Consider the following 24,955-nt stretch of genomic DNA (forward strand, 5'->3'; position numbering starts at 1 on the left):
ATTGATAAAGTTGAGTGTCCGCTTACGAAGAACACCATGCTTGCTTTCTCTCTGAAAACGACTCGGTGTCGCGGAAGTGAAATGACGAGCAAAAGCTGTGTTTGACTATTTAGTGAATGCAAGCAATGCGCAACGACAGCAAATGCCACTGGCGTGTGCAACTTCATAACATGAAGTGCATGGTGCGAGCATGGTGCGAGCACTGGGGCAACACCACCAGAAAATGGAGATTATCACGGTATTTTGCATTTAGTGTGGACATTTCATATTCTGGCATGAAAATAGAACTCATCTTCCCATCACGTATCCCTCAACTCTTCACTCCGCAGCCTGCACCCAGTATGGTATATTTGTAAGGCCCAGGGAGCGACTTCTCGGAGACAAAGACGAGTAATCTCTATATTTCGGGTTTCCCCTTAAAAGTCGGAAATCGCGGCCCTATTAACGTGGGGTCTCGAGCGTGCTGGTGGTCCTCCCATTTCGTAGAGCAGCACAAAGCGCCTCGCCCGCCCCCCAGAAGACAGCAAGATGATGTCCAAGCTGAGCCTCGTGCGCCAGCCGCTCGCCCGCGCGCAGTCGTCGGTGGCGGCTGCTGTATCCAACTACCCGTCGTACGTGCTGAACGCGCCGGCCACCGAGGTGACGACGCTTCCCAGCGGCCTGCGCGTGGCGTCCGAGGGCTCGCACGGCGAGACGGCCACCGTGGGCGTCTGGATCGGCGCCGGCTCCCGCTACGAGACGGCGCAGAACAATGGCGCCGCCCACTTCCTGGAGCACATGGCCTTCAAGGGCACGAGCAAGCGCACGCAGCAGCAGCTGGAGCTCGAGATCGAGAACATGGGCGGCCACCTGAACGCCTACACGAGCCGCGAGCAGACCGTGTACTACGCTAAGGTCTTCAAGAAGGACGTGCCCCGCGCCATGGACATCCTCAGCGACATCCTGCAGAACTCCAAGTTGGACGAGGCCGCCATCGAGCGCGAGCGCGATGTCATCCTCCGCGAGATGGAGGAGGTCAACAAGCAGCAGGAGGAGGTCGTGTTCGACCGCCTGCACGAGACCGCCTTCATGGGCAACGGCCTCGGCCGCACCATCCTCGGCCCCATTGAGAACGTATGTCTTGCTTGCGTAGAGAGAGCTAAGTTGACTGGAGTTACTGACCGTGTGACTGCTGCTGTTGTGTATCCAGATCCGCAACCTCAAGAAGTCGGACCTACAGGATTACATTGCCACTCACTACACCGCCCCCCGCATGGTCATTGCCGGTGCCGGTGCTGTGGATCACTCGCAGCTGGTGGAGTTGGCCCAAAAGTCGTTCGGCGACCTGCCCACGACTCCGGCTGTGGCCCCCACGCTCGAGCCCGTGCGCTTCGTCGGGTCGGACGTGCGTGTCAAGGACGATAGCATGCCTCTGGCTCACGTTGCCATCGCCTTCGAGGGCTTCAGCTGGACCAGCGAGCACTCGTTCCCCCTGCTGATCATGCAAACGCTTCTTGGCAGCTGGGACCGCACCTCAGGCGCCGGTATGAACATGTCGTCCAAGCTCGGCCAGGTGGTCGCTGAGAAGGAGCTCGCCCACTCGTACATGTCTTTCAACACGTGCTACCAGGACACTGGTCTGTTCGGTGTTTACGCTGTGGGGGACAAGTACAAGCTGAACGACCTGACATGGTACACGATGGAGGCCCTCGTGCGCCTTGTGCACAAGACCACGGACGAGGAGGTTGAGCGTGCTAAGACGCAGCTGAAGGCTAACATGCTGATGCAGCTGGACGGCTCGTCGCCTATCTGCGAGGACATCGGTCGCCAGATGCTGACGTACGGCCGCCGTATGACCCCCGCCGAAATCTTCGCCCGCATTGATGCCGTGGACGCTGCCGCTGTGCGCAAGACGGCTGACGAGGTCATCAATGACAAGGAGCACGCCCTGGCTGCGACTGGCCCTATCCACGAGCTGCCGGACTACAACTTCATCCGTCGTCGTTCGTACTGGCTGCGATACTAATCGGGTTGTGTCGCCGCTGCATCCGGACATTGTCAAGAAATGAGGGACTGAAAGTTGAGTTTCTGTTTGGGGAAGCGGACGGGCTGGACGCCACTTTACCTCAGGGGAACACGAACGAATGGAAAGAAAAATCAATCCACTACATAACGCGTTGTGTTCGTATTATGGTAGCGCACCACGGCCCTCACGCACCATAGAGTGCGGATACAGTGGCCTCCGGCAACTAAGGAGGCTTCCAAGACATTGATTGCTCTCTTGATGTGCTTGCCTAGGTTGTCGCTCCCAAACCCCGACGCCACATTGGTCATGTGCTCAGACGCTTTGCACTTTGGGTGGGCAATGGTCCTCACCCAAGTGATTGATTAACAATTGGATGTGCCTGTGCGTGACCAAGCCCCTCTGCAGAGGGGGGCCCAACTCAATTGGTCAGTCATCGAAATGGACCTGATCAAAGTTTTCTGCTCCCACTAGGAGCTTAAGCAGCACATCCGTGGCAAGTTGCAACGGTGGGCAATGTGCCTGGCTGGGCACAAATACGAGATCCAGCATACCAGCGTGTGTGACAACTATGGGTGGATCTAGTTTCACGTTGGGGACCACTGATGCGATCACAACCGTGAAAAGGTTTTGAACGCGCAGTAAGCGGATAGTGACGACGCTGAGATCGCTGGCGGATGGGAAACGTGCAGAAGTGGCTGAGCAGCAGCAACGCTGGCGTTATGACACGATAGATCTGTCAGGCAACGACGACAGAGAATTGTACAAAGATGGGAAGCTGTGGGTTTCTGCTCAGGCTAGACACCTTGTGCAGCGTGGTGAGCAAGTCACCTCAAGCAGCACTTTTCAATTGCCGATGTGGCTAAGTTGGCAAAACGATTTCAACGAGCCTACCTCCTTTGCAAGGATGTGGAGGGACGCAAACTGATACAGCGACCATGTAGTGAGCCGCTGGGTGTTGTCACTCGCAACGAAGTTCTGCACAAAACTATAGATCGGCCCACTGTGTGCTCGTCCTTAATGAATTAACGCATTTTTACAAGCTAGTGCCGTGTGATACGACCACCAGCAGTGTGGTAGTTGCAGCGGTACTCGATTGGGTAAAGCGATTCGTTTTCTGGGTTTCTGACCAGGTCAGCCACTTCAAAAACAAGTTATGAATTACTTGATGGTGCTTTGCAAATATTTACTTCGGTCTATACGCTGTGGGTAAGCGGCACCGTGAAAAGACTAAACCGCGACATCCAGCAAGTGGTTCAGGTGCTACTACTGGAGTGGAAGTTGGACACCAGGAATTGAGAGTATGTCCTCCCAGTTGTACAGTACAACCTTAATAATTCCCCAGTGGCATTACACGCCAACGCAGCTCCGGTGGAATTATTCACGGGCTTACCTACGATAACACCGGTTGACGTACTGCTATTACTTAGAGAAGGAGCAAACCGCTCGACTTGAAACAGGTCGATTCCCCTCAATCTGTACAAATTACGCGACGTACTGCATGCACTTCACGCGGTGGTAAAGGACCAGAAAGAGCGACAGCGCCATTACCTGATGACAGCCAAGAAAGGTCAGCCCTACAATTTCACGAATGGTGACTTTGTGTTATGGTCACGTGTTGAGGAGAGATTCGACGGGAACAAGCAGAGGGTTCCGTGGGTTGGGCCTTTTCGTATCATTGAGATCCGATACCACTCCATTATCGTTGAGCAGTTGATGATAGATGATCATCATGACGTGCATGATACCCGACTCATATTATATGATGACTCCGGTCTAGAGATCAATGAGGAACGGCTGGGCCACATCACTCAGAAAGGCGTCACGCTGATAGTGGAAGCCCTGTTTGAACATCGCTTCAACGATATCACTAAGCAGTGGAAGGTGTTTGTTTTGTGACAAGGACTCCAGGATATCGAGAATTCATGGGAACCGCTTAGCTCGTTGATCAGGCATACCAGTAAAAATGCGTGAGTACGACGTTGCCAATGACATCGAGTTTAGCAGCCAGTTTGTGGGTTACGACGAGCGGGACTCCGTTATAACGCACTAGTAGGCTGGCCGACGACGTAAATGGGAGCAGGGTAAACGTGGTTCGTAGAAGTCGTTAGGGATAAGACTTTGGCCAACACCTCACAAGGCAGAGTTCAGGGCTATTTTCAAAAATATATGCATCTGCACGAAAGTCTGCACCAAACAATCGCCAAGCATTTCTATTGACCTACAAGTGTTTTCGTGCAAGCTGCACGACGAATTCAAGCGCATTTTTTTCATTTTGGTTTTTCACTCTGTTCAACATGAATGGCGAATTGCATACAAACAAACCCGTAAGATTGAACGACGAATTTCTGAGGTTTCCATTCTCCTGCTCTATATTTATCGGGGGGGGGGGGGGGTATTTTGAACCGTCCTGTGAAGTGCTAAAATACTGCTGGCGGTTGAGCAACAAGACTGAACGCCACAACTGTAGCACTCCAAAACTGGCACTGTTTGGCATAGAATGGATGTGGACGAGTTCGGACGCGAGCATTTCGTCGCAGAAGCTCCTGCGGGTCGACTGGGTATCTTGCTGGTTGAAAATGAACGTGGCTTTGTTGTTGTCCGTGGTTTTGAAATTCCTGCTGATGACCAAGGAGGTTCCAGCGATAGCGATAAACAACGACTTGTAGCTCTGCGCGAGGCGGTTCGTGAAGGCGATCGTCTAGTAGCTGTTGATGGCGACGATATCACTCATTCTGGCTTGTCTGAGGTCATCGCGCGTCTGGGAAGGCTAGCGGCGAAAAAGCGGTACCTGAAGTTCGCTCGGTATCACCAAGCGCAGCGCAGCATCAATAACTACGATCCCGAAAAGTTGGTTCTAATTCGCACCTCGAGTGGACCGCTAGGACTGATTCTTAGTGATACTGTTTGCTATGGTGCCATCATTGAAGACTTTCAACCGACAAACCACTTCAAAGCCTGCCTAAATATTCATCGTGGCTGCCAAATAGTCAACATCAACAGGGCAGATGTGTCTAGGCTGCCACGAGAAGAGGTAACAAAGGTGTTGGCAGGAATGAAAGAGCAAGACAAGGAGATCGTTCTGTATCGCATGACTCCCAGCACCTGCACTCGGTTCTCTCAACTTGAGATTTTTTCTGATGATGCTGATGTCACTATTGCTGACACTGATAACTTTCGCTGTGTGGTGGCTTCAATTGGTGCCGCTGCCGGGAATGAAGTTGTGAAAGGAGATGTTTTAATTGGTGTTAATGGCACCGATGTTACGAGCATGAATCGGCTTGATGCGGTGGAGTTGCTGAATCAAACTCCATATCCAAAAGTTCTTACTTTTTACCACCGAGAGGCGGCAATCCTGCCGGAATGTCATATACTGCAGATCAATGCAGGGCCATCGGGACTGAATCTAGACAGTAGTGACCCCAGCCACGCTAGAATCACGGGGTTCACTACCCCAGCAGATGCTGATCGCCCAACGTGCAAGGAGTTGAAAGATTTCGTTCCTGGGAGCTACATCATCGCCATCAACGGGCTCGAGGTGCACCAGCACACACTTGACGACATCTCGAAGCTCTTTTCAAAATTACGGCATACTTCGAAGCAGATCGCGGTTGCAAATGCATCATTAATGAAGTGTTTGAAACAAACCAACGAACTGGTGGCCATCAGCGTACTTCCAGGTCCATTGGGAATCAAATTCGACGGCGGTCAGGATGATGTTGCTCGGGTGGCAGGATTCAATCCGATGGCAAACGGTAAGCCAGGAGTGATCGAACAAAGCTGTCGTGTTCCAATTGGGTCCATACTCCGAAGCATCAACAAGATGAACGTGTCATGTTTGACCCTGAGCCAAACCGTCGGGTTACTGCAGAAGTTATCCTCGGTGTCTAAAGAGCTCGAATTTTCAACTCGTGCCAACCTCCATGAGTGTAATTCTCGTACAGTGAGTATCCGACTTCCACCCGGCCCATTGGGCATTGATCTGAAAATGTCCACATTCAACAGAGCAGCAGTCGATCGCGCGAACGAGGATCCCGCCCGTGGCCCCACTCGCATTTTCAATCACGGAGGTGTTGTCAATGGCTCCGAGATACTTGCAATCGATGGATTCGATGTCAGTTCACTGCAGATTGCAGAGCTGAGTCAGATTCTGCAATTATTCGCATCCCACGAAAAGGTGATCACTTTCAGCACTACTACTTCAGCTTACGAAGAGATGCTTAGTCCCGAGTGCAACCCTGGACTGAAGCATGTGGTAATCTCTAAATCTCCCATGGGAATCGAATTCGACAGCTCCCTCGAGAACATCGCGTGCACCACAAACGTGGCCAAGAGTGATTCCAATGACGAGGTTCCGATTGGTAGTCGCCTTATTGCGATCGATAATGTGGATGTACGAGCATTGCCGCTGAATGACATTATCGGGATTCTAGGAACTCTTGCAGGAATACAGAAGACTCTCACGTTCGACCTTGATTATCATCACCACGCCACGTCAGCATCACCGCCAACCTCGGTGTCGAATACTGCTTCAGATATCGCCGAGCAAGCATCCCCCGCTGTTGCAAAATCCTCTGTCAGGTTTGTCGGAGTGGAGTCAGCAGAAGACGCTCCCACGACAAAGGTATGAGTGCGCGAGTGAATGTGGCTCCTGTTTATTGAGTTGACAAATGTTGCTGTCTTAGTCATCCCGAATGCGCCCTCCCCCGCTGCAGATAAACCCAATTGTCCCTCCTTCAGCACTTCCAGCGCTATCCATTCGCACCGCGGATGCCATCAGCGCCACAGCCCAGGTCGGCTTATCCAGTATCAAGCAGGAGCCCGCCTTGAACTCATCGACGTTCATGATTACCATGGTAAATTGAGCCTTGAGTTTCCTTGAAATCAGCTTTTTGCTAACGCCCCGCTCTCGAATTTTCAGGCGGCGTGGTCGGGTTCTCGATCATCGAGGCACCTGGTGGTCGACAAGTTAAACAAATGCCTGCATATTATGCCCCCGAATCCATCGTCCCCACGCTCCGCCAAGACGTCGGTCATCGCTTTCAGCGACATCTCGGCGCTGGACACTGGGAAGGCCAGCCCTCCGTCGCCGTCCAAGAAGGGCCTGTTCCGGTCACTTTCGTCCTCGAAGGACATCGCCGAGAGCTACACCGTCGTCATTTCCGCCACTAAGGCGAGCAAAAGCAGTGGCAGGAAGAAGACCAAAGTGTGGCAATTCGACATGCTCTCCAGCGCCGAACGCGACGAGCTCGAAGCCATTTTACTGAAGTGAACCTGGCTTTAATGACCTATGAGGGCTCCACATACAATACCACATACAATACTTTTTTACCTTGAATCAGTTAGTGACTCTTGACCTGACTCGACCGTGACGGTATGGCTGGCGAAATGGCGTGCATGTTTGACGGGGATTCATCCGGGCAGGAGACCCCCGTGGGGTTTCGAGACACACCAGGGCAATGGTACACGGCTAACCACCGCAAGCGCGCCGCGCTGCCGCAGCTGGAGGGGGAACCGACGCAACGAGATAGCCAGGCCACGCAGGTAGCGACGGAAGGGACGGCGCCGCCAGGGGAACGTCGCGCGCCAGTGTTCGTAGCTGCTACACCCTCGCAAGAGGAAAATGATGGGCCCCACCAGAGTCAGCACGGTGAAGACGAGTTGGACGAGGAGGAGACGCAGATCCGGATGACAAATTCCGAGGAGCAGGACGGTACGCAAAGTACCTTTTGAGAAGGATTTTAAGCGATGGAAGGTGGCTTAGTGAGTTCTGGATGCTTCGTAGGCCCCAAACCGATTCAAAGGATATTTGAGGAAGCCGTGCCGTTGCCGATAGCAGGTGGAGCCGTCGGAAACGGTGGCAACGCTTCAATGGGGAACAGTGACGACGATGCAGACTCGGACATGTCGGATGACATGCTGGAACAGGACGGTTCTGTTGCTGGGTTATCCTCCATCGCTGCTTCTTTCCAGCAGAGAGATCAAATTGAAGAGGTTGTGAAGAAGAAACTGTACAAACCTCGTGCCCCCTTTCGAGCATCCCTAGTTTTTTCGACTCGTGGCGACTCGGAAAGTAGCGGTGGGGAGACTGAGATCGAAGGTGAACCGAATGAAGTAGTCTGTGATAAAGGGGACGCGATGCCCGAAGACCGAATGCCGCTGCGTCTTACTAAAAGCGCAAGCTACTCGACGGCGGGTGCAAAAGAGGAAGCACTTCCATCTAAAGTGACGACTATGCACCGATCGCTATCGACTCCAGAAACGACACTCAAAACAAGGTTGCCGCTCCGCAACTCAAAGCGAGACCCCAGTGGACCCCCTGGTGGTGGCCCTGCGAAGTCAAAACGATCTCGCCATAGCGAGGCTGGAGTGTCTTCTCACAATTTGGACCAGGAGGATTTGGTGGAGAAGAAAAAAATGCCGAAGCAGGGCGATAAAGGCCTTCAGCAACAAGCTTCAACGAAACCGCGCAGCGGGTCTGATAAAATTGCTGGAGCAGCAGAAAGCCTTAGTGATGATAACGGCCAGCCTTCCGTTGAAGTTGCTGAGCTGGGCGAGGCCTCTGCGTTGCGATCGACACCGCGTTCCACGCGCAAGACGTCTGCATCAAGCCACAGTCGGAAGCGGACGACTAGCAATCGATCGGTCACGGACAGCGAGTCCGCAGGTTCACAAGCGGAAGCCAGGTCTATTCGCATCGTCTTGACAGGGCTGGAGCCCACTGCTGCAATCCGCAAGAAGATCAAGGAGATCCCGGGCGCGGTCTACGAGAGCAGCATTGAGAAGGCCACGCATGTGATTGCTCCTCAGAACCAGTTGAAGCGCACAGTGAAGCTGCTGTGTGGTATCTCGTGCTGCACACATATTCTGGGGGAACGCTGGCTGGACGAGTCGGCGCGGGTCGGCGCGGCGGTTGATGAGCAAGCGAACTGCCTCCGCGACGTGGAGGCGGAAGGCAAGTGGCAGTTTGATCTGAGGAGCACCATGTACGGCGTCCCCGTGGAGCAGCGCCAGCGTCTGTTTGCTGGCTTCAGTGTATTTATTACCAACCACAAGTCCGTGCTGCCGCCGGTGAAGGACCTGGTAAAAATTGTGGAGTGCGCTGGCGGGAAAGCGACGACAAAAGGGAAGCCCGGCGTAAATGACCTGGTGATCACGAGCGAGGCGGCACTGGACGCAGCTACGGTGCGAAAGCAGCTTGTGAATGCGAATCTCAAGCGGATCTTCTCCCCGGAACTGATTTTAAGCAGTATCCTGCTGCAGCGAGTCGAGTTGGACAAGCACCGGCTGGAACAGCCAGCGATCGGCAAGGCATGGGCCACCAAACGCCGAAAATAATGCGAGCTCAGAACGGAAACGGCAGTGCGTACGTGGCAGGTAGTGTGGCGCGTTTATTGCTAATACGTTGTTGCTTATGCACACTGCACACGAAAAGTGATGCACTAACGATGATTAAATATTGGGGCACGGGGAGGTGCGGGATGCCTATCTGCTACTTGGCAGTCTGGCGAAGCCCTAGCAGCGCACAGCCTAGCAGCGAGACGACGCACATTGACAGCAGGTGCTGGCGCGCGACAGTTTCCTCGATCCACTTGTCCAGACTGCTGCTGCGTCGGCGTGTCAGGCGGCCGACGGTGACCTCGATCGGGACGTCGCAATAGCACACGGGCGCGTCCGCGGGGCAGAACTCGCGCTCCAGCACCAGGTGTTGGCCGCGCTGGTCGGCGAACGAGAGCGACTTCTTGGGTTCGGCCGAATAGCTGACCGTGATCATCTTGGTGGCGGACAGCTCGTCCAGACGTGAGCCGCGGGCGGCGCCCCCGCACGTGAAGGCACTCTCCTTTCGCAGACAGGAGCGGCGGCGCGGTGTGCGCGGCTGCGGCGGCGGGTAGTTATGGTGGTGGTGGCGGCTGCCGGGGCCGTACGGGTACTTCTGTCCGATGGTCATGGGCTGTTGCATCTGAAGTGAGCGCGTGGTGCTTGATCGCGACGACGAGGTCATCTGCGCTGGAGCAGGTCTTTCGGTAAATGGCGATTCAAGGTGAATCGAGCCCCGTGACAACGGTCGCTCACCGCCTTTCGCAATATTATTGGCGGAAATAAAAAAAAGATGGCGCAGTATTGAATACTCATAAATGGGTACATTGTCATCAAATAAATGGGCGCTCGAAACGGGCAGGCTGAAAGGCAGGAACGCGGCGCCACACGAACGGATAGGATATTGAAAATGGTGGTCACTCATAACCCGTGGGTCACTCGCATTGGTATGAAACACCGACCACCATGCCCTCGCAGACGCCACCCCTGATGCTGTTAATGGCTTTCTTACCCATTTGTCATTCTTGTCGGCGGTACACCGCACAGAGCCGGCGCGAAAATTCAACGTTGCTATGCACGACTTGAGCTTGTCGCCATACGTTAACCAAGTGACACTGCTTGGCGTCACCCATAGCAGGAAGCCATCTTGCGAAAGCAACGGCGATGTTTGGTTGTCGCTTTTGCTCTGAAGTATCATTCAGTATCGATTTGGATTGATCTTAAATGTGACAAATGATATATTGGGCGTAGTATTGTCGCGCATGCTAATCGATATGCTCAACATGTACGGTACTTGTCTCCTTCGCTCGTATTTAGTACTATTACATGTACCAAAACGGAGCGATGGTATAGAAATAGTACTAACTATCAATACTATTAGTTCTAAATCAACATTGGCATTTGCTCACTTTATCCGTTTAATCTCAGCACGACTATGGCATAATGCTGATCTCGTTATTTGCACGCGTTCTCAGTAAACTTATGACGAAGAACCCAGCTGAAAATATGAAATGCTGTAGAAGAACTTCACTGTTTTGACAGAGCGGCTCTACTTTAAAAACAGTCTTTTATTCTCTGTTGCGCATTGCTAGCTTCACCAGGCTTCTTATATTCAATGTCATCGGTGGTATAGAGCTTCGCCATTCAGTTGATGTCTGATTGATCACTGTAGCGTGACTAGAACAGAGATTTTTGGCGTGCTACTCGGTGTCTGTCAGCTCTTTGGGAATCACCGTCGTCACAGTGCAAAACCTAGGTTAATGTTGCTTTAATAAACGCGCTTATCAGATTCATTATGCTAGTCGTATGTTAATACATGTAGTTCTGCTTTACTGCAATAATCGTTACTGGAGACAGCCCGCAATCACAATACAGCAGGGGGGCATTTCCTCCAAATCTTCAAGCAACAATCGGTCTTAGCGCACTTCAGCAGTGCGACAGAAATCAACAAATTAATGTAAACGGTAGCCCATCCGTTGTATCCATCCCAAAAGCCTTCATGCAACTAGTCGTATATTAATACGGAATACTATTAGTATATTATTCAAAATACACACGACTAAAGCGTTTAGTTCTACTAAAGTCAATGCCATATAATTGTTATACTAGTCGTATAGTAATTTTAGTAATACTATTAGTGCTATTCATCGATAATAATTGCCCTGTTGCAAGCATGTCCGATATTAACTGGACGACTACTATCGATCCCTGTGGATGATAAATGCGCAGACGTTCATGACTCTGTAGGCATTGTTAACACGCTTTCTCAATTGCATGCCGGCGTGGAATGTACAGCTAAGCTTCAACTGGTGGAACGTGTCAAGTCCGCCAGCAGACAGAAAATGTCCGCCGACTGCGGAGAATGATATGCTCATCGGCACAGCTTTCACATTGCTGAGCACCGTCAAGGACTTGATCACTGAAATGGCTTCCGTGAGCCTTCCGAATGTCTCCGTGGACACCATTCCAGCATTGAGTGTAGAAACGCTTTTGGTACCGCTGCGCATTGCACCCAGTCTTTCCACGGTGCAGCCGTCTATGGAATTCCTACACAAGCATTTCGCTATGCACCATTCTTCGGTAAGGTTGCGTTGGTATTCCCTATAGGCTTCGTTCTCTCTTACCTGTACCTCGTCTCGCGTGTCATCGTGTCCTTTCTCATGGAAAAGGAAACGAGGTCTCGAGAGCTCATGTGTATCCTTGGAGCCCAGAATGGCGAACTTCTTGCTGGTTGGGTGCTTGCTTACGTGCCAATTTTACTGCTAGGAGCAATACTCCAAACGCTAGGGGCACACGGGTTACTTTTCCCAAAATCAGACGTCAAGCTGCTGTTTATATTCTTCTTCACTTTCGCGACGAGCAGCTTTAGCTGCGGCTTCATGATCAGCACCTTATTCTCGCGCGCATTCACCCTGCGTGTAGTCAACCACTAGTCTGCAGTTGTGGTATTTAGAGGAAGCACGCCAAAACACAGGCATTCTCTTTATCCGTCGGATAGTATCCGACCAAGGTCTCATTTGCTTGTCAATTCTGGCACACATCTCTACCTGCGCCGGCGACTTCCGCCATCACCCGTCTGCTCAAGATGGTTCTGATCGAAGTCGATGTGCTGCTGCAGGATGCTGATCAGAATGAGCTCGGCGGAGTAGATCCGTTGCGGGTTCGCCTGCGTCAGCGCCTTTCGCACCGAGGCAGTGGCCAGCGCTGCCTCGCTTGTGATCACCACGTCGTTCGGGCCTGCGCTGCCCTTGATCACGGCTGTTCCACCGGCGCACTCCACGATCTTCACCAGATCCTTCACCGGCGGCAGCACCGACTTATGGTTAGTGATGAACACCTGGTGGCCGGCGAAGAGCTGTCGTCGCTGCTCCGAGGTGAAGTCGTACATTGTCTTCACCAGGTCAAAATGCCACTTCGCTTCAGCCTTGGAGTCCTTAAGACAGTGCGCTCGCTCATAGGTGGGAGCCCCCACGCGAGCCGACTCATCTAACCATCGCACGTCCAAGACGTGAGAGCAACACGAGATGGCGCACAGTAGCTTCACAGTACGCTTCAGTTGATTCTTGGGGGCAAGGATGTGTGTTGCCCTCTCGACGTCTTCTTCGTAGACTGCGCCAACAATCGAGTCAATCTTCTTCCGAATCGAAGCAGTGGGTTCCACGCCCGTGAGAATAATCCGCACCTCCTTCAACTCGCCTTCAGCATGAACCTCGTTATTAGCGGGCGTTTGCGTAGCGTCAATCTCGCTAGCAGACTCATCGGTCGGGCCAGCCGGGCTAAGCTGAGTCGGCACCAACTCGGTATCGTAGGGGTCTTCCGATTTCCTCTTCAGCCACCTTCGCTTTGGCGTTTTTAAAGCAGGTGATGCAGTGACAGCAAATGCGCTGCCCTCTTCATCCGCGTCCGTTCGAGTACTTTGCTTCGATTTGGCTGTTGAACGCCTGGGTTTCTTTGTTGCCGGTGGCGCGGTAGTTCGCTCTTCCTCAACGCAGATTCTCATAGAATTTTTATCGAGTTCACCACATTCTTCATCCGTCTTGTCATCTGGCTTGGAGCCAATGGAACCTGTTGGGCTTGCATTGGATGTGGTTTTCCGCTTCTTCTCTTCATCCACATCCTCCGTTGAGCCTTGCTCGGCGGAGGCTACCATGCTGACCTTGCGTTTCTTACCAGCTTGTTCGCCCCGCTTGCTTCCCTGGCTACGTGTCTGGACCTCTTCTTCCTCCATCTCTTGCCGCTCTGTATTCTCTCTCTCCGCCCGCCTCGCCACAAGCTGAGCACTTTCAACTGCCTTCCATACTTGATCAAACCAAAAGTCAATTCTTGTTCGCTTCTTTGATACAAGCGTGAGGTGGTCTGCAGTTCCATTCGAAATGACCAAGCTCCACTCTTTCTTTCCTCGCGGCTGCTCGCCAATCTCCATCTCCGGCGCGGACGAATCGAATTGACACAAAAATGAGTGCCCCTTCCATCCGTGGAGCTTGAAAACCAACAGCCATCTAGCGAAAAAGACAATTTCAACCAGTTCCCATTTCCCCTTGTTTGGATCCGAGCCTATATCAGGCGGCATCCAGAAAACGCCTGGAAGGTGGTCATCGTAAAAGGATGCAAAATCTGTCGGGGCCACGTCCTTATCTTTAATTTGAGTAATGATCTCCTCTGGAACAGGAAGATCGCGAATCGTTCGTCCTTGATGAAGTGCATTACTCCGTGACCCATTCATTTCCAAAAATCCTCCAATTGTATCCGCCCATCGCTGACTCTCGGTCGGGTCTTCCCACGCAAATACAAACGTCGAGTCCAGCATGATCAGCGCCAATGCACGCGTTTCGCCTAAGGGATCCAGTACAGGCACACTGGCTGGAACAGATTCCAGGAACGTAGTTTCCTGCTTCAGCCGAAAGCAGTGTTGGATTGAGAATATAGTCCCGGAGTCTGTGTCTTGCCGCTTGCTGCAAACTAGCGTTCCGTCCTCTAAGCAATGCACGTGAACCTTTTCATGGTGCCTGACCTGATCCGTAGCAGTAGCACTCTCACCACTGGAACCATTTTGAGCACCCAAGAGCGACAGAAACACTTCTCCGTCCAACAACAGCTTGTTGTTGGACAGATCACTGAAAATGTCTGCTCCATCGCCACGAAAGCACGTCTGCAATGCAATTAATTCTTCCTCCTCGCGTGCGTCAGTCTTGGCGACGTGAATATAGTTCTTGTTTTCCTGGACAATATGGATAAGTTGAGGAGCATAATTCAGCTTCTCTCCACTTCCTGTGTCGCTGTTATTGTTCATTGTTTCCTCTCCGTCATCTTCCGAAAGAGTCTTACTCAGTGCTTCGACGAATTCCACCAACTCGCCAAACCGTTTTGACGGGCGAGCAACAAGCTTCTCTGGAGTTAGTTTCTGCTCATCGAGATACTTGTCCAGCAGCGTTCCGTCCCATTCTGTATCAGCCTTCTCCAACGCGCTTGACAGCGCTGCCTGGGTGACTTCGCTTCTGTAGGAAAGCTGTCCGTACAGAGCGCGCAGGGCGCTGAGCATATCCGCCAGAATCTCCACGAAACGACTGCACTTTCCCTCGATTGATCCTTGGGGCTTCAAAACCACCTTCAACTTGGACTGGAAAAGCACGTGGAAGTATCGGAGCTGCGCGGCAGTTTCCACAAACCGGTCAAAGGCGACGCTGTCCACGAGAGGTCCGTCTCGCGCCCGACGCTTGAACCGCAGCTTCCGAACCAGGTCCTGCTCAAAAATCTCGAGGAAGTGCACATACTCACTGTCTTCCTCCAAGAACACCCGGAGGTCTCCTTCCCACTGCGCTCGCATGGGTGGAGCTTGTTCTTATTCTAATGAAAATGGCGCCAACGAAATAAACGTCGCTCCAGGTAAATTTCAGCATATGATTGGTCAAAACCTTAATGTCGGAAAAGGTTTTGGCCAATCAATGGTGCGAAGCACCCTATTTCGTTTGTATTATAGCTCATGACTCAGATTTACACTCCTACGTATTATTGTGGTGTTCATCCATTTTGGCAAACTTGAGGTCTCCTATCCCGAGATAGGGGTTCCGAAATAGAGATAAGCTCCGAGATAGCAACGACCAAGTCCGAAATGTAGCAAAGGAGTAGGTTTGTTCTGCCTGTTGTAGAGACAATCTTCCGTCTTGCCGCTTTTGAACGGTATAAATGAGTGGAATACCTGCTTCAGCCCGCCACCAACACGCCAGAACCATTCACACAATTGTCGCTGCATCATGACCTACGCGGACGACTTTAGATGGCGGGTTGTGGCCCGTATACGACGTCTATGTTGGAATTTGTATCGGAGGCCAGACTCAACGGTGGCAACCGTGAAGTCTGATGTCAACCGAGACCCGGTATAACGGGGTACACCGACGTGTACCCATGTTACATAAAGAGTGACGGGATGTCTCTCTTTTGTGCCCATGGTACGTGGTACCGGTTGGCGGTGAGCCAACCATTGGGCACTTGTTTAGCTTTTACTATAGTTGACTTAGAGATTGTAAGGATCAAGCTTGGCTCACCTATAAGATATATTCAGTCTTTAGACCTACCGTCTAAGTCGTAGTCGGTTCCCTTAGACCGGGAACCGTGAACTTGTTGTTCACCGAGAGCTTACGCTCTCTAGCACTTCCTCTGTGCAAGGTGCTGTGTGCCCCGTCACACTTGGTAGCACTTGTAGTCAATCCACGCCTACGCGGGTAGGATTGGACTACCTGAATCCTCTGTGGTCTCAAAGCCTGAGCCACTATGGAACGAAGTGAGTTTCCTCACTTGAACGACTCGCAGTTCGAGTCCGTTCGAAAGATGGGAGGCATCTTTGGGAGGGATGTCCTCCGAGGCTTGGCGTCGGTGACGCCAGCCGAGCAAGTCAAACGCGTGAACGCGTTCGACACGTATGAGCGTGAGCTCATTGCTCACGTGCAGGGAAACCTGCAGGCCTCTGTGGCCGAGCCGAAGCCGGTCCAGCCGAAGCCTTTGCGGCTGGCTGTGCCTGCGTTCGAAGTGAAGGAAGGTGAAAACCTTCACTTCTGGATCCGAGAAGTTGAGATCGCCATGGGGGCGGGTCTCATCTCGGATCAGGGACTTCGCGTTGCGTTCGCGTTATCCAACCTAAGCGGTCGTGCCAAGAATTGGGCGTACACGCTGGAGACGACGTCTCCTGGATGCTTTGCATCCTGGGAACAGTTGTGCGAGCGGCTTCGCGCTGCGTTTCTCCCGGCGAACGACGCGTTCCGCCAGCGCTCACGCTTCCTTGCCTGTAAGCAAGGGAAGCGCGAACTGTACGAGTACGTACAAGAGATGCGCACGTTGGCATCATCGTTGGTGGGGAACCCCCTGCCCGAAGATGTCAAGACGACGGTCTTCACGGACGGCCTGAAGGTCGGTCCCGCACGCACGCAGTTATTCCGCGTGCATGCATCCACTATGGAGGAGGCGATTAAGATCGCCCTCCAGGAGGAGTACAGCCATAAGCAGGCTGGTACTCCGGTTGTTGCGCAACTTGTCGTCGCGAACAACGAGCCAGAGCCTATGGACTTGAGCTCTGCTGAGCTTGGCTTGGTCCGCTGCTATAAATGCGGCGGACTAGGACACTACCAACGTGTGTGTCCTTCGACTGGGGTGGGGAAGAACCCATCCCTCAAACCCCGAGGGCCTAACGGTCGCTGGCGCAAGCCGCGACCAGGTGGCCGAGGGAACTCCGGCCACCAGTAATGGCGGGTTCCCCAGAGGGGGGAGAGTTGAGTCTCCGTGACGGGTGTGCGGGTGGCGCACACCATGGAGGCTTAGCCTACGAGAGACTTTATGTCTCGAATCGGTGATGGCAACGCTGGGTTGCCAGTAGTACACGTGAGTGTACGGGGATGTTAATATCCCTAGGAACATTTAGTTCCAGGGGCGTCGAATGCTTTCATACGCCGCCGGAGCGATTGCCAACTCTCTGTGAGAGAGCATCGGCAATGGTCTGCATAGACCTTGCTGTCAGGTTCACATACCTGAACAGCTGCGATCCGTACGTGGTCGTGGACACGTACGGCGTCCGCTTGGGTGCGCCGTGCCATGGACGCACGCACCCTGAAGCAATTGGTGTCGGAAAGCCATCTAGGCTAACCGGCACCCAGCTTCTGGCAGAGCATTGGTGAGTCATGATCCCACCTCTGCCAGAACACGCGGTATCCGAAAGGATTACCAGGACGCAATGGCGTCCGCCGACGTACGGAAGTCGTCGGAGTAGTTGCAGCTGCAACAGGTGTTGAGACACCGTTCACTGCGGGCAATGGACCGCCACAGGCAATGCCGGTAGACAGGACTAATAGTCCAGCGAGGGGAGCTGCAACGCCAGCAGCACCCACCGCTCCTGATCGTGGCGCCATACAGGCCTCGACTGTATCGGCACCAGGGGATGTCAGCTCCCCAGTAGAACAAGTCCACGTGAGGCCAAGACGGTCGAGACCGTGGCCAGGGCTGAGGTTGCCGAGAGCACCTCCTGTGTGGGTAACAATGTGCCACACGGAGTCGATGAGATTCCCGACTCTGCCCTTGAGTCACCACCGGCCGTGGGTAACGAAGAACCACGCCGGGGTAGGCATTGGCGACGTCATCGCCGCCGTAAGCCGAGTCTGTTGAAACAGACTGGAGTCGCCACGAGCGACTCGGAGTGATCAACACTCCTCAGGCACGGCCGGCCGAAGATGCTATCACATCTTTGACGGCAAGACCTGTCAGGTCAAGGAGGGGGTCATAAGCTTGACCGCCCTGCCGGAGGTGTCAGAGTTTCTGAACCTACTCCTGTAACCGGAGACCTCTCCTGAAGAGTTGAACTCTTCTTCTGTTCTGGACAGGAACGTCCTGGAAGTGTTCCGTTGACGTAGTTACGCATAACTACGTCAACAGGTCGCAAGACCATGTCTATCGCGGGTAACCCTCGCGGACCGCCAAAGGCTTAGCCGATGGACAGGGCGTCTTGTCCGGCTTGTGTGGCTGCGCTATACCACAGCGACCATCGCCGAGAAGTCGTCGCGCCGCACGGGGTTCGACTTCAGTAGTGCCGAGTGGCACTACCGGACCGGTGGTTTAAGTCCACGGCCGAGATCGTGGCCAGCTAGAGGTCGCTATAAGCACCTCCTGTGTGGGTAACCAAGTTCCACACGGAGTCGATAAAACTCTTGGCACCGCCACCAAGACGTGGGTAACTTAGTTCCACGTCCTGATGACCGCCGACGACGCCGTCGCCGCCGAAAGTCGGGTCTGGGCGCGTACCAGACTGGAGTCGCAATGAACGACTCGGAGCTATGTTCCTCAGACACGGTCGGCTCGATGGTGCAGCCGGTTATCAGCTGCTATCACAGGCCGAGGTGTCAGCATTGCTGAACCTTGTATGCCGAAGCGCAAGCTGCGCTTGGGCCCCGAAGAACCCAGTGTTTCACTTCACGGCACGAGGCACATGGTTGACGTCGTGCCTGGCGCAATGTATATTGCGCCCGGTCGCCCAGACCTTAACTGAAAAGGAAGACGCGGGTTGCGCTTCCTGTGTGGGTAACATAGTTCTACACACCAGTCACGGAAGAGGTGAGCCTACCGTGGCTTCACCCGACGTGGGTAACATTGTTCCACGTCAAGTCGCACAAGACTCAAACTGTTCCCGGGCTGGAAGAATTCCAGCCGCGGTCATCCCGGAGGGGGGTCGATCGTAAGAGGGGGAGGGGTTCGGAAATACCTCTCCTCCCAAGTCTCTAGAGAGACTAGCTTCCTCACGGAAGCTGTTGTTGGCATGAGCCAACAACTGTACAGCATTAGTGCTGCACGCTTGCGGCACTTGAGGCAGCCGTGGTACATTGAGCACGCGGCGTACCTCTGGCGTACGGGAGCACAGCCCCGTACGTCGACGCGGTCACATGTGGTGATGAGTGCCGTGCATGCTTGCACGCACTCGGAACATCTCAATGTTCTCGTGGTAGCCGTAGTACACGGCGAACCACTGACGTATGGGCTCACAGGCCCGTACGCCATCGTGGTCTTGAAAAAGACCGAGTGTCGTGCAGGCTTGCACACACTCCGACCGTGCTCTGGTCTTGGCGATGCACGAAGCAATCGCCGGCACCAGAGTGAAGGTGGTAGAGAGTGCATGTAACTCTCCACCATGCTTCAAGTACCGATGGGTACCTCGGTGTCGATGTCCGACACCAAATCGTCTATGGTACGACGACCTAGACGCGGGGTGGAGCTTGCTGCTCTACCCGAAATGCTCTTAGTGATGAGCAGGCTGCTAATGGCAGCCGTCGTATCACTACGACGAAGCACGATGCTTAGTGCTTTGGTCAACGAATGACCTGAGCGCGTGTACGGCGCCGATGCTTCACGCGCTCAGCCATGACTAGCGTGGCCCATGCGGGTCCGCTATCATGGCAGGAGGTGAGCTGCGAGCTCCCTCCACTCTTGGGCTATGTGATGCCCGGGATGGTGTCGACCCACACGGGAGATACAAGACACACGAAGTGTCAGGGAAGGCCCACGGTCCCTCCCAAGTGAACTGCTGGTGATCAAGGAGAACCACCGCAAGTTTGGATGCAGTAGCATCCCGTGCCGAAGCACTGTGCGCTTGCTAGCGCTGCAACGCGAATTGCTAAGGACGTCGGCTTCGCGGCCGACATCGTCCTTTGTGCAAGGAAGCACCTCGCAGTGTCCGCCATGGACACAAGTCACTGCGTGACTGTCGAGAGGGCGCGCCAGCCGTGCTGTGGCTGCGCCCGGGAATTCCCAAGTTGGAAATTCCAATTATCTCCCTTCTGATTGGAGAATAAGGTGTGGTTCTCAGATAAGTGGGGGAGGATGTAACGGGGTACACCGACGTGTATCCATGTTACATAAAGAGTGACGGGATGTCTCTCTTTTGTGCCCATTGTACGTGGTACCGGTTGGCGGTGAGCCAACCATTGGGCACTTGTTTAGCTTTTACTATAGACTTAGAGATTGTAAGGATCAAGCTTGGCTCACCTATAAGATATATTCAGTCTTTAGACCTACCGTCTAAGTCATAGTCGGTTCCCTTAGACCGGGAACCGTGAACTTGTTGTTCACCGAGAGCTTACGCTTTCTAGCACTTCCTCTGTGCAAGGTGCTGTGTGCCCCGTCACACTTGGTAGCACTTGTAGTCAATCCACGCCTACGCGGGTAGGATTGGACTACCTGAATCCTCTGTGGTCTCAAAGCCTGAGCCACTATGGAACGAAGTGAGTTTCCTCACTTGAACGACTCGCAGTTCGAGTCCGTTCGAAAGATGGGAGGCATCTTTGGGAGGGATGTCCTCCGAGGCTTGGCGTCGGTGACGCCAGCCGAGCAAGTCAAACGCGTGAACGCGTTCGACACGTATGAGCGTGAGCTCATTGCTCACGTGCAGGGAAACCTGCAGGCCTCTGTGGCCGAGCCGAAGCCGGTCCAGCCGAAGCCTTTGCGGCTGGCTGTGCCTGCGTTCGAAGTGAAGGAAGGTGAAAACCTTCACTTCTGGATCCGAGAAGTTGAGATCGCCATGGGGGCGGGTCTCATCTCGGATCAGGGACTTCGCGTTGCGTTCGCGTTATCCAACCTAAGCGGTCGTGCCAAGAATTGGGCGTACACGCTGGAGACGACGTCTCCTGGATGCTTTGCATCCTGGGAACAGTTGTGCGAGCGGCTTCGCGCTGCGTTTCTCCCGGCGAACGACGCGTTCCGCCAGCGCTCACGCTTCCTTGCCTGTAAGCAAGGGAAGCGCGAACTGTACGAGTACGTACAAGAGATGCGCACGTTGGCATCATCGTTGGTGGGGAACCCCCTGCCCGAAGATGTCAAGACGACGGTCTTCACGGACGGCCTGAAGGTCGGTCCCACACGCACGCAGTTATTCCGCGTGCATGCATCCACTATGGAGGAGGCGATTAAGATCGCCCTCCAGGAGGAGTACAGCCATAAGCAGGCTGGTACTCCGGTTGTTGCGCAACTTGTCGTCGCGAACAACGAGCCAGAGCCTATGGACTTGAGCTCTGCTGAGCTTGGCTTGGTCCGCTGCTATAAATGCGGCGGACTAGGACACTACCAACGTGTGTGTCCTTCGACTGGGGTGGGGAAGAACCCATCCCTCAAACCCCGAGGGCCTAACGGTCGCTGGCGCAAGCCGCGACCAGGTGGCCGAGGGAACTCCGGCCACCAGTAATGGCGGGTTCCCCAGAGGGGGGAGAGTTGAGTCTCCGTGACGGGTGTGCGGGTGGCGCACACCATGGAGGCTTAGCCTACGAGAGACTTTATGTCTCGAATCGGTGATGGCAACGCTGGGTTGCCAGTAGTACACGTGAGTGTACGGGGATGTTAATATCCCTAGGAACATTTAGTTCCAGGGGCGTCGAATGCTTTCATACGCCGCCGGAGCGATTGCCAACTCTCTGTGAGAGAGCATCGGCAATGGTCTGCATAGACCTTGCTGTCAGGTTCACATACCTGAACAGCTGCGATCCGTACGTGGTCGTGGACACGTACGGCGTCCGCTTGGGTGCGCCGTGCCATGGACGCACGCACCCTGAAGCAATTGGTGTCGGAAAGCCATCTAGGCTAACCGGCACCCAGCTTCTGGCAGAGCATTGGTGAGTCATGATCCCACCTCTGCCAGAACACGCGGTATCCGAAAGGATTACCAGGACGCAATGGCGTCCGCCGACGTACGGAAGTCGTCGGAGTAGTTGCAGCTGCAACAGGTGTTGAGACACCGTTCACTGCGGGCAATGGACCGCCACAGGCAATGCCGGTGGACAGGACTAATAGTCCAGCGAGGGGAGCTGCAACGCCAGCAGCACCCACCGCTCCTGATCGTGGCGCCATACAGGCCTCGACTGTATCGGCACCAGGGGATGTCAGCTCCCCAGTAGAACAAGTCCACGTGAGGCCAAGACGGTCGAGACCGTGGCCAGGGCTGAGGTTGCCGAGAGCACCTCCTGTGTGGGTAACAATGTGCCACACGGAGTCGATGAGATTCCCGACTCTGCCCTTGAGTCACCACCGGCCGTGGGTAACGAAGAACCACGCCGGGGTAGGCATTGGCGACGTCATCGCCGCCGTAAGCCGAGTCTGTTGAAACAGACTGGAGTCGCCACGAGCGACTCGGAGTGATCAACACTCCTCAGGCACGGCCGGCCGAAGATGCTATCACATCTTTGACGGCAAGACCTGTCAGGTCAAGGAGGGGGTCATAAGCTTGACCGCCCTGCCGGAGGTGTCAGAGTTTCTGAACCTACTCCTGTAACCGGAGACCTCTCCTGAAGAGTTGAACTCTTCTTCTGTTCTGGACAGGAACGTCCTGGAAGTGTTCCGTTGACGTAGTTACGCATAACTACGTCAACAGGTCGCAAGACCATGTCTATCGCGGGTAACCCTCGCGGACCGCCAAAGGCTTAGCCGATGGACAGGGCGTCTTGTCCGGCTTGTGTGGCTGCGCTATACCACAGCGACCATCGCCGAGAAGTCGTCGCGCCGCACGGGGTTCGACTTCAGTAGTGCCGAGTGGCACTACCGGACCGGTGGTTTAAGTCCACGGCCGAGATCGTGGCCAGCTAGAGGTCGCTATAAGCACCTCCTGTGTGGGTAACCAAGTTCCACACGGAGTCGATAAAACTCTTGGCACCGCCACCAAGACGTGGGTAACTTAGTTCCACGTCCTGATGACCGCCGACGACGCCGTCGCCGCCGAAAGTTGGGTCTGGGCGCGTACCAGACTGGAGTCGCAATGAACGACTCGGAGCTATGTTCCTCAGACACGGTCGGCTCGATGGTGCAGCCGGTTATCAGCTGCTATCACAGGCCGAGGTGTCAGCATTGCTGAACCTTGTATGCCGAAGTGCAAGCTGCGCTTGGGCCCCGAAGAACCCAGTGTTTCACTTCACGGCACGAGGCACATGGTTGACGTCGTGCCTGGCGCAATGTATATTGCGCCCGGTCGCCCAGACCTTAACTGAAAAGGAAGACGCGGGTTGCGCTTCCTGTGTGGGTAACATAGTTCTACACACCAGTCACGGAAGAGGTGAGCCTACCGTGGCTTCACCCGACGTGGGTAACATTGTTCCACGTCAAGTCGCACAAGACTCAAACTGTTCCCGGGCTGGAAGAATTCCAGCCGCGGTCATCCCGGAGGGGGGTCGATCGTAAGAGGGGGAGGGGTTCGGAAATACCTCTCCTCCCAAGTCTCTAGAGAGACTAGCTTCCTCACGGAAGCTGTTGTTGGCATGAGCCAACAACTGTACAGCATTAGTGCTGCACGCTTGCGGCACTTGAGGCAGCCGTGGTACATTGAGCACGCGGCGTACCTCTGGCGTACGGGAGCACAGCCCCGTACGTCGACGCGGTCACATGTGGTGATGAGTGCCGTGCATGCTTGCACGCACTCGGAACATCTCAATGTTCTCGTGGTAGCCGTAGTACACGGCGAACCACTGACGTATGGGCTCACAGGCCCGTACGCCATCGTGGTCTTGAAAAAGACCGAGTGTCGTGCAGGCTTGCACACACTCCGACCGTGCTCTGGTCTTGGCGATGCACGAAGCAATCGCCGGCACCAGAGTGAAGGTGGTAGAGAGTGCATGTAACTCTCCACCATGCTTCAAGTACCGATGGGTACCTCGGTGTCGATGTCCGACACCAAATCGTCTATGGTACGACGACCTAGACGCGGGGTGGAGCTTGCTGCTCTACCCGAAATGCTCTTAGTGATGAGCAGGCTGCTAATGGCAGCCGTCGTATCACTACGACGAAGCACGATGCTTAGTGCTTTGGTCAACGAATGACCTGAGCGCGTGTACGGCGCCGATGCTTCACGCGCTCAGCCATGACTAGCGTGGCCCATGCGGGTCCGCTATCATGGCAGGAGGTGAGCTGCGAGCTCCCTCCACTCTTGGGCTATGTGATGCCCGGGATGGTGTCGACCCACACGGGAGATACAAGACACACGAAGTGTCAGGGAAGGCCCACGGTCCCTCCCAAGTGAACTGCTGGTGATCAAGGAGAACCACCGCAAGTTTGGATGCAGTAGCATCCCGTGCCGAAGCACTGTGCGCTTGCTAGCGCTGCAACGCGAATTGCTAAGGACGTCGGCTTCGCGGCCGACATCGTCCTTTGTGCAAGGAAGCACCTCGCAGTGTCCGCCATGGACACAAGTCACTGCGTGACTGTCGAGAGGGCGCGCCAGCCGTGCTGTGGCTGCGCCCGGGAATTCCCAAGTTGGAAATTCCAATTATCTCCCTTCTGATTGGAGAATAAGGTGTGGTTCTCAGATAAGTGGGGGAGGATGTAACGGGGTACACCGACGTGTATCCATGTTACATAAAGAGTGACGGGATGTCTCTCTTTTGTGCCCATTGTACGTGGTACCGGTTGGCGGTGAGCCAACCATTGGGCACTTGTTTAGCTTTTACTATAGACTTAGAGATTGTAAGGATCAAGCTTGGCTCACCTATAAGATATATTCAGTCTTTAGACCTACCGTCTAAGTCATAGTCGGTTCCCTTAGACCGGGAACCGTGAACTTGTTGTTCACCGAGAGCTTACGCTTTCTAGCACTTCCTCTGTGCAAGGTGCTGTGTGCCCCGTCACACTTGGTAGCAC

General features: G+C 54.1%; 5 protein-coding genes across 5 annotated transcripts; 3 read left to right on the plus strand and 2 right to left on the minus strand.

Moving 5' to 3' along the window:
• Window positions 1-528: 528 nt before the first annotated feature.
• Window positions 529-2,005, plus strand: KRP23_8883 (putative mitochondrial-processing peptidase subunit beta, mitochondrial; the record flags this gene model as incomplete). The annotated part of the gene is made up of 2 exons (XM_067894382.1): window positions 529-1,113; window positions 1,190-2,005. The coding sequence occupies 2 exons, from the start codon at window positions 529-531 to the stop codon at window positions 2,003-2,005; spliced, it is 1,401 nt and encodes a 466-aa protein (XP_067743821.1).
• Window positions 2,006-6,275: 4,270 nt separating this feature from the next.
• Window positions 6,276-7,274, plus strand: KRP23_8884 (uncharacterized protein; the record flags this gene model as incomplete). The annotated part of the gene is made up of 3 exons (XM_067894383.1): window positions 6,276-6,626; window positions 6,688-6,858; window positions 6,924-7,274. The coding sequence occupies 3 exons, from the start codon at window positions 6,276-6,278 to the stop codon at window positions 7,272-7,274; spliced, it is 873 nt and encodes a 290-aa protein (XP_067743822.1).
• A 104-nt stretch (window positions 7,275-7,378) lies between these two features.
• On the plus strand, window positions 7,379-9,340 carry KRP23_8885 (PAX-interacting protein 1; the record flags this gene model as incomplete). Its single annotated transcript, XM_067894384.1, has 2 exons — window positions 7,379-7,715; window positions 7,788-9,340. 2 exons carry the CDS (start codon window positions 7,379-7,381, stop codon window positions 9,338-9,340), a joined length of 1,890 nt encoding a protein of 629 aa, XP_067743823.1.
• A 154-nt stretch (window positions 9,341-9,494) lies between these two features.
• Window positions 9,495-9,950, minus strand: KRP23_8886 (uncharacterized protein; the record flags this gene model as incomplete). Its single annotated transcript, XM_067894385.1, has 1 exon — window positions 9,495-9,950. One exon carries the CDS (start codon window positions 9,948-9,950, stop codon window positions 9,495-9,497), a length of 456 nt encoding a protein of 151 aa, XP_067743824.1.
• A 2,412-nt stretch (window positions 9,951-12,362) lies between these two features.
• Window positions 12,363-15,143, minus strand: KRP23_8887 (PAX-interacting protein 1; the record flags this gene model as incomplete). The annotated part of the gene is made up of 1 exon (XM_067894386.1): window positions 12,363-15,143. One exon carries the CDS (start codon window positions 15,141-15,143, stop codon window positions 12,363-12,365), a length of 2,781 nt encoding a protein of 926 aa, XP_067743825.1.
• Between the last annotated feature and the right edge of the window lie 9,812 nt (window positions 15,144-24,955).

The sequence above is a fragment of the Phytophthora ramorum genome (genome assembly GCF_020800215.1).
Source record: "Phytophthora ramorum isolate Pr-102 chromosome Unknown Phyram_PR-102_s0007, whole genome shotgun sequence".
NCBI classification, from domain to species: domain Eukaryota; phylum Oomycota; class Peronosporomycetes; order Peronosporales; family Peronosporaceae; genus Phytophthora; species Phytophthora ramorum.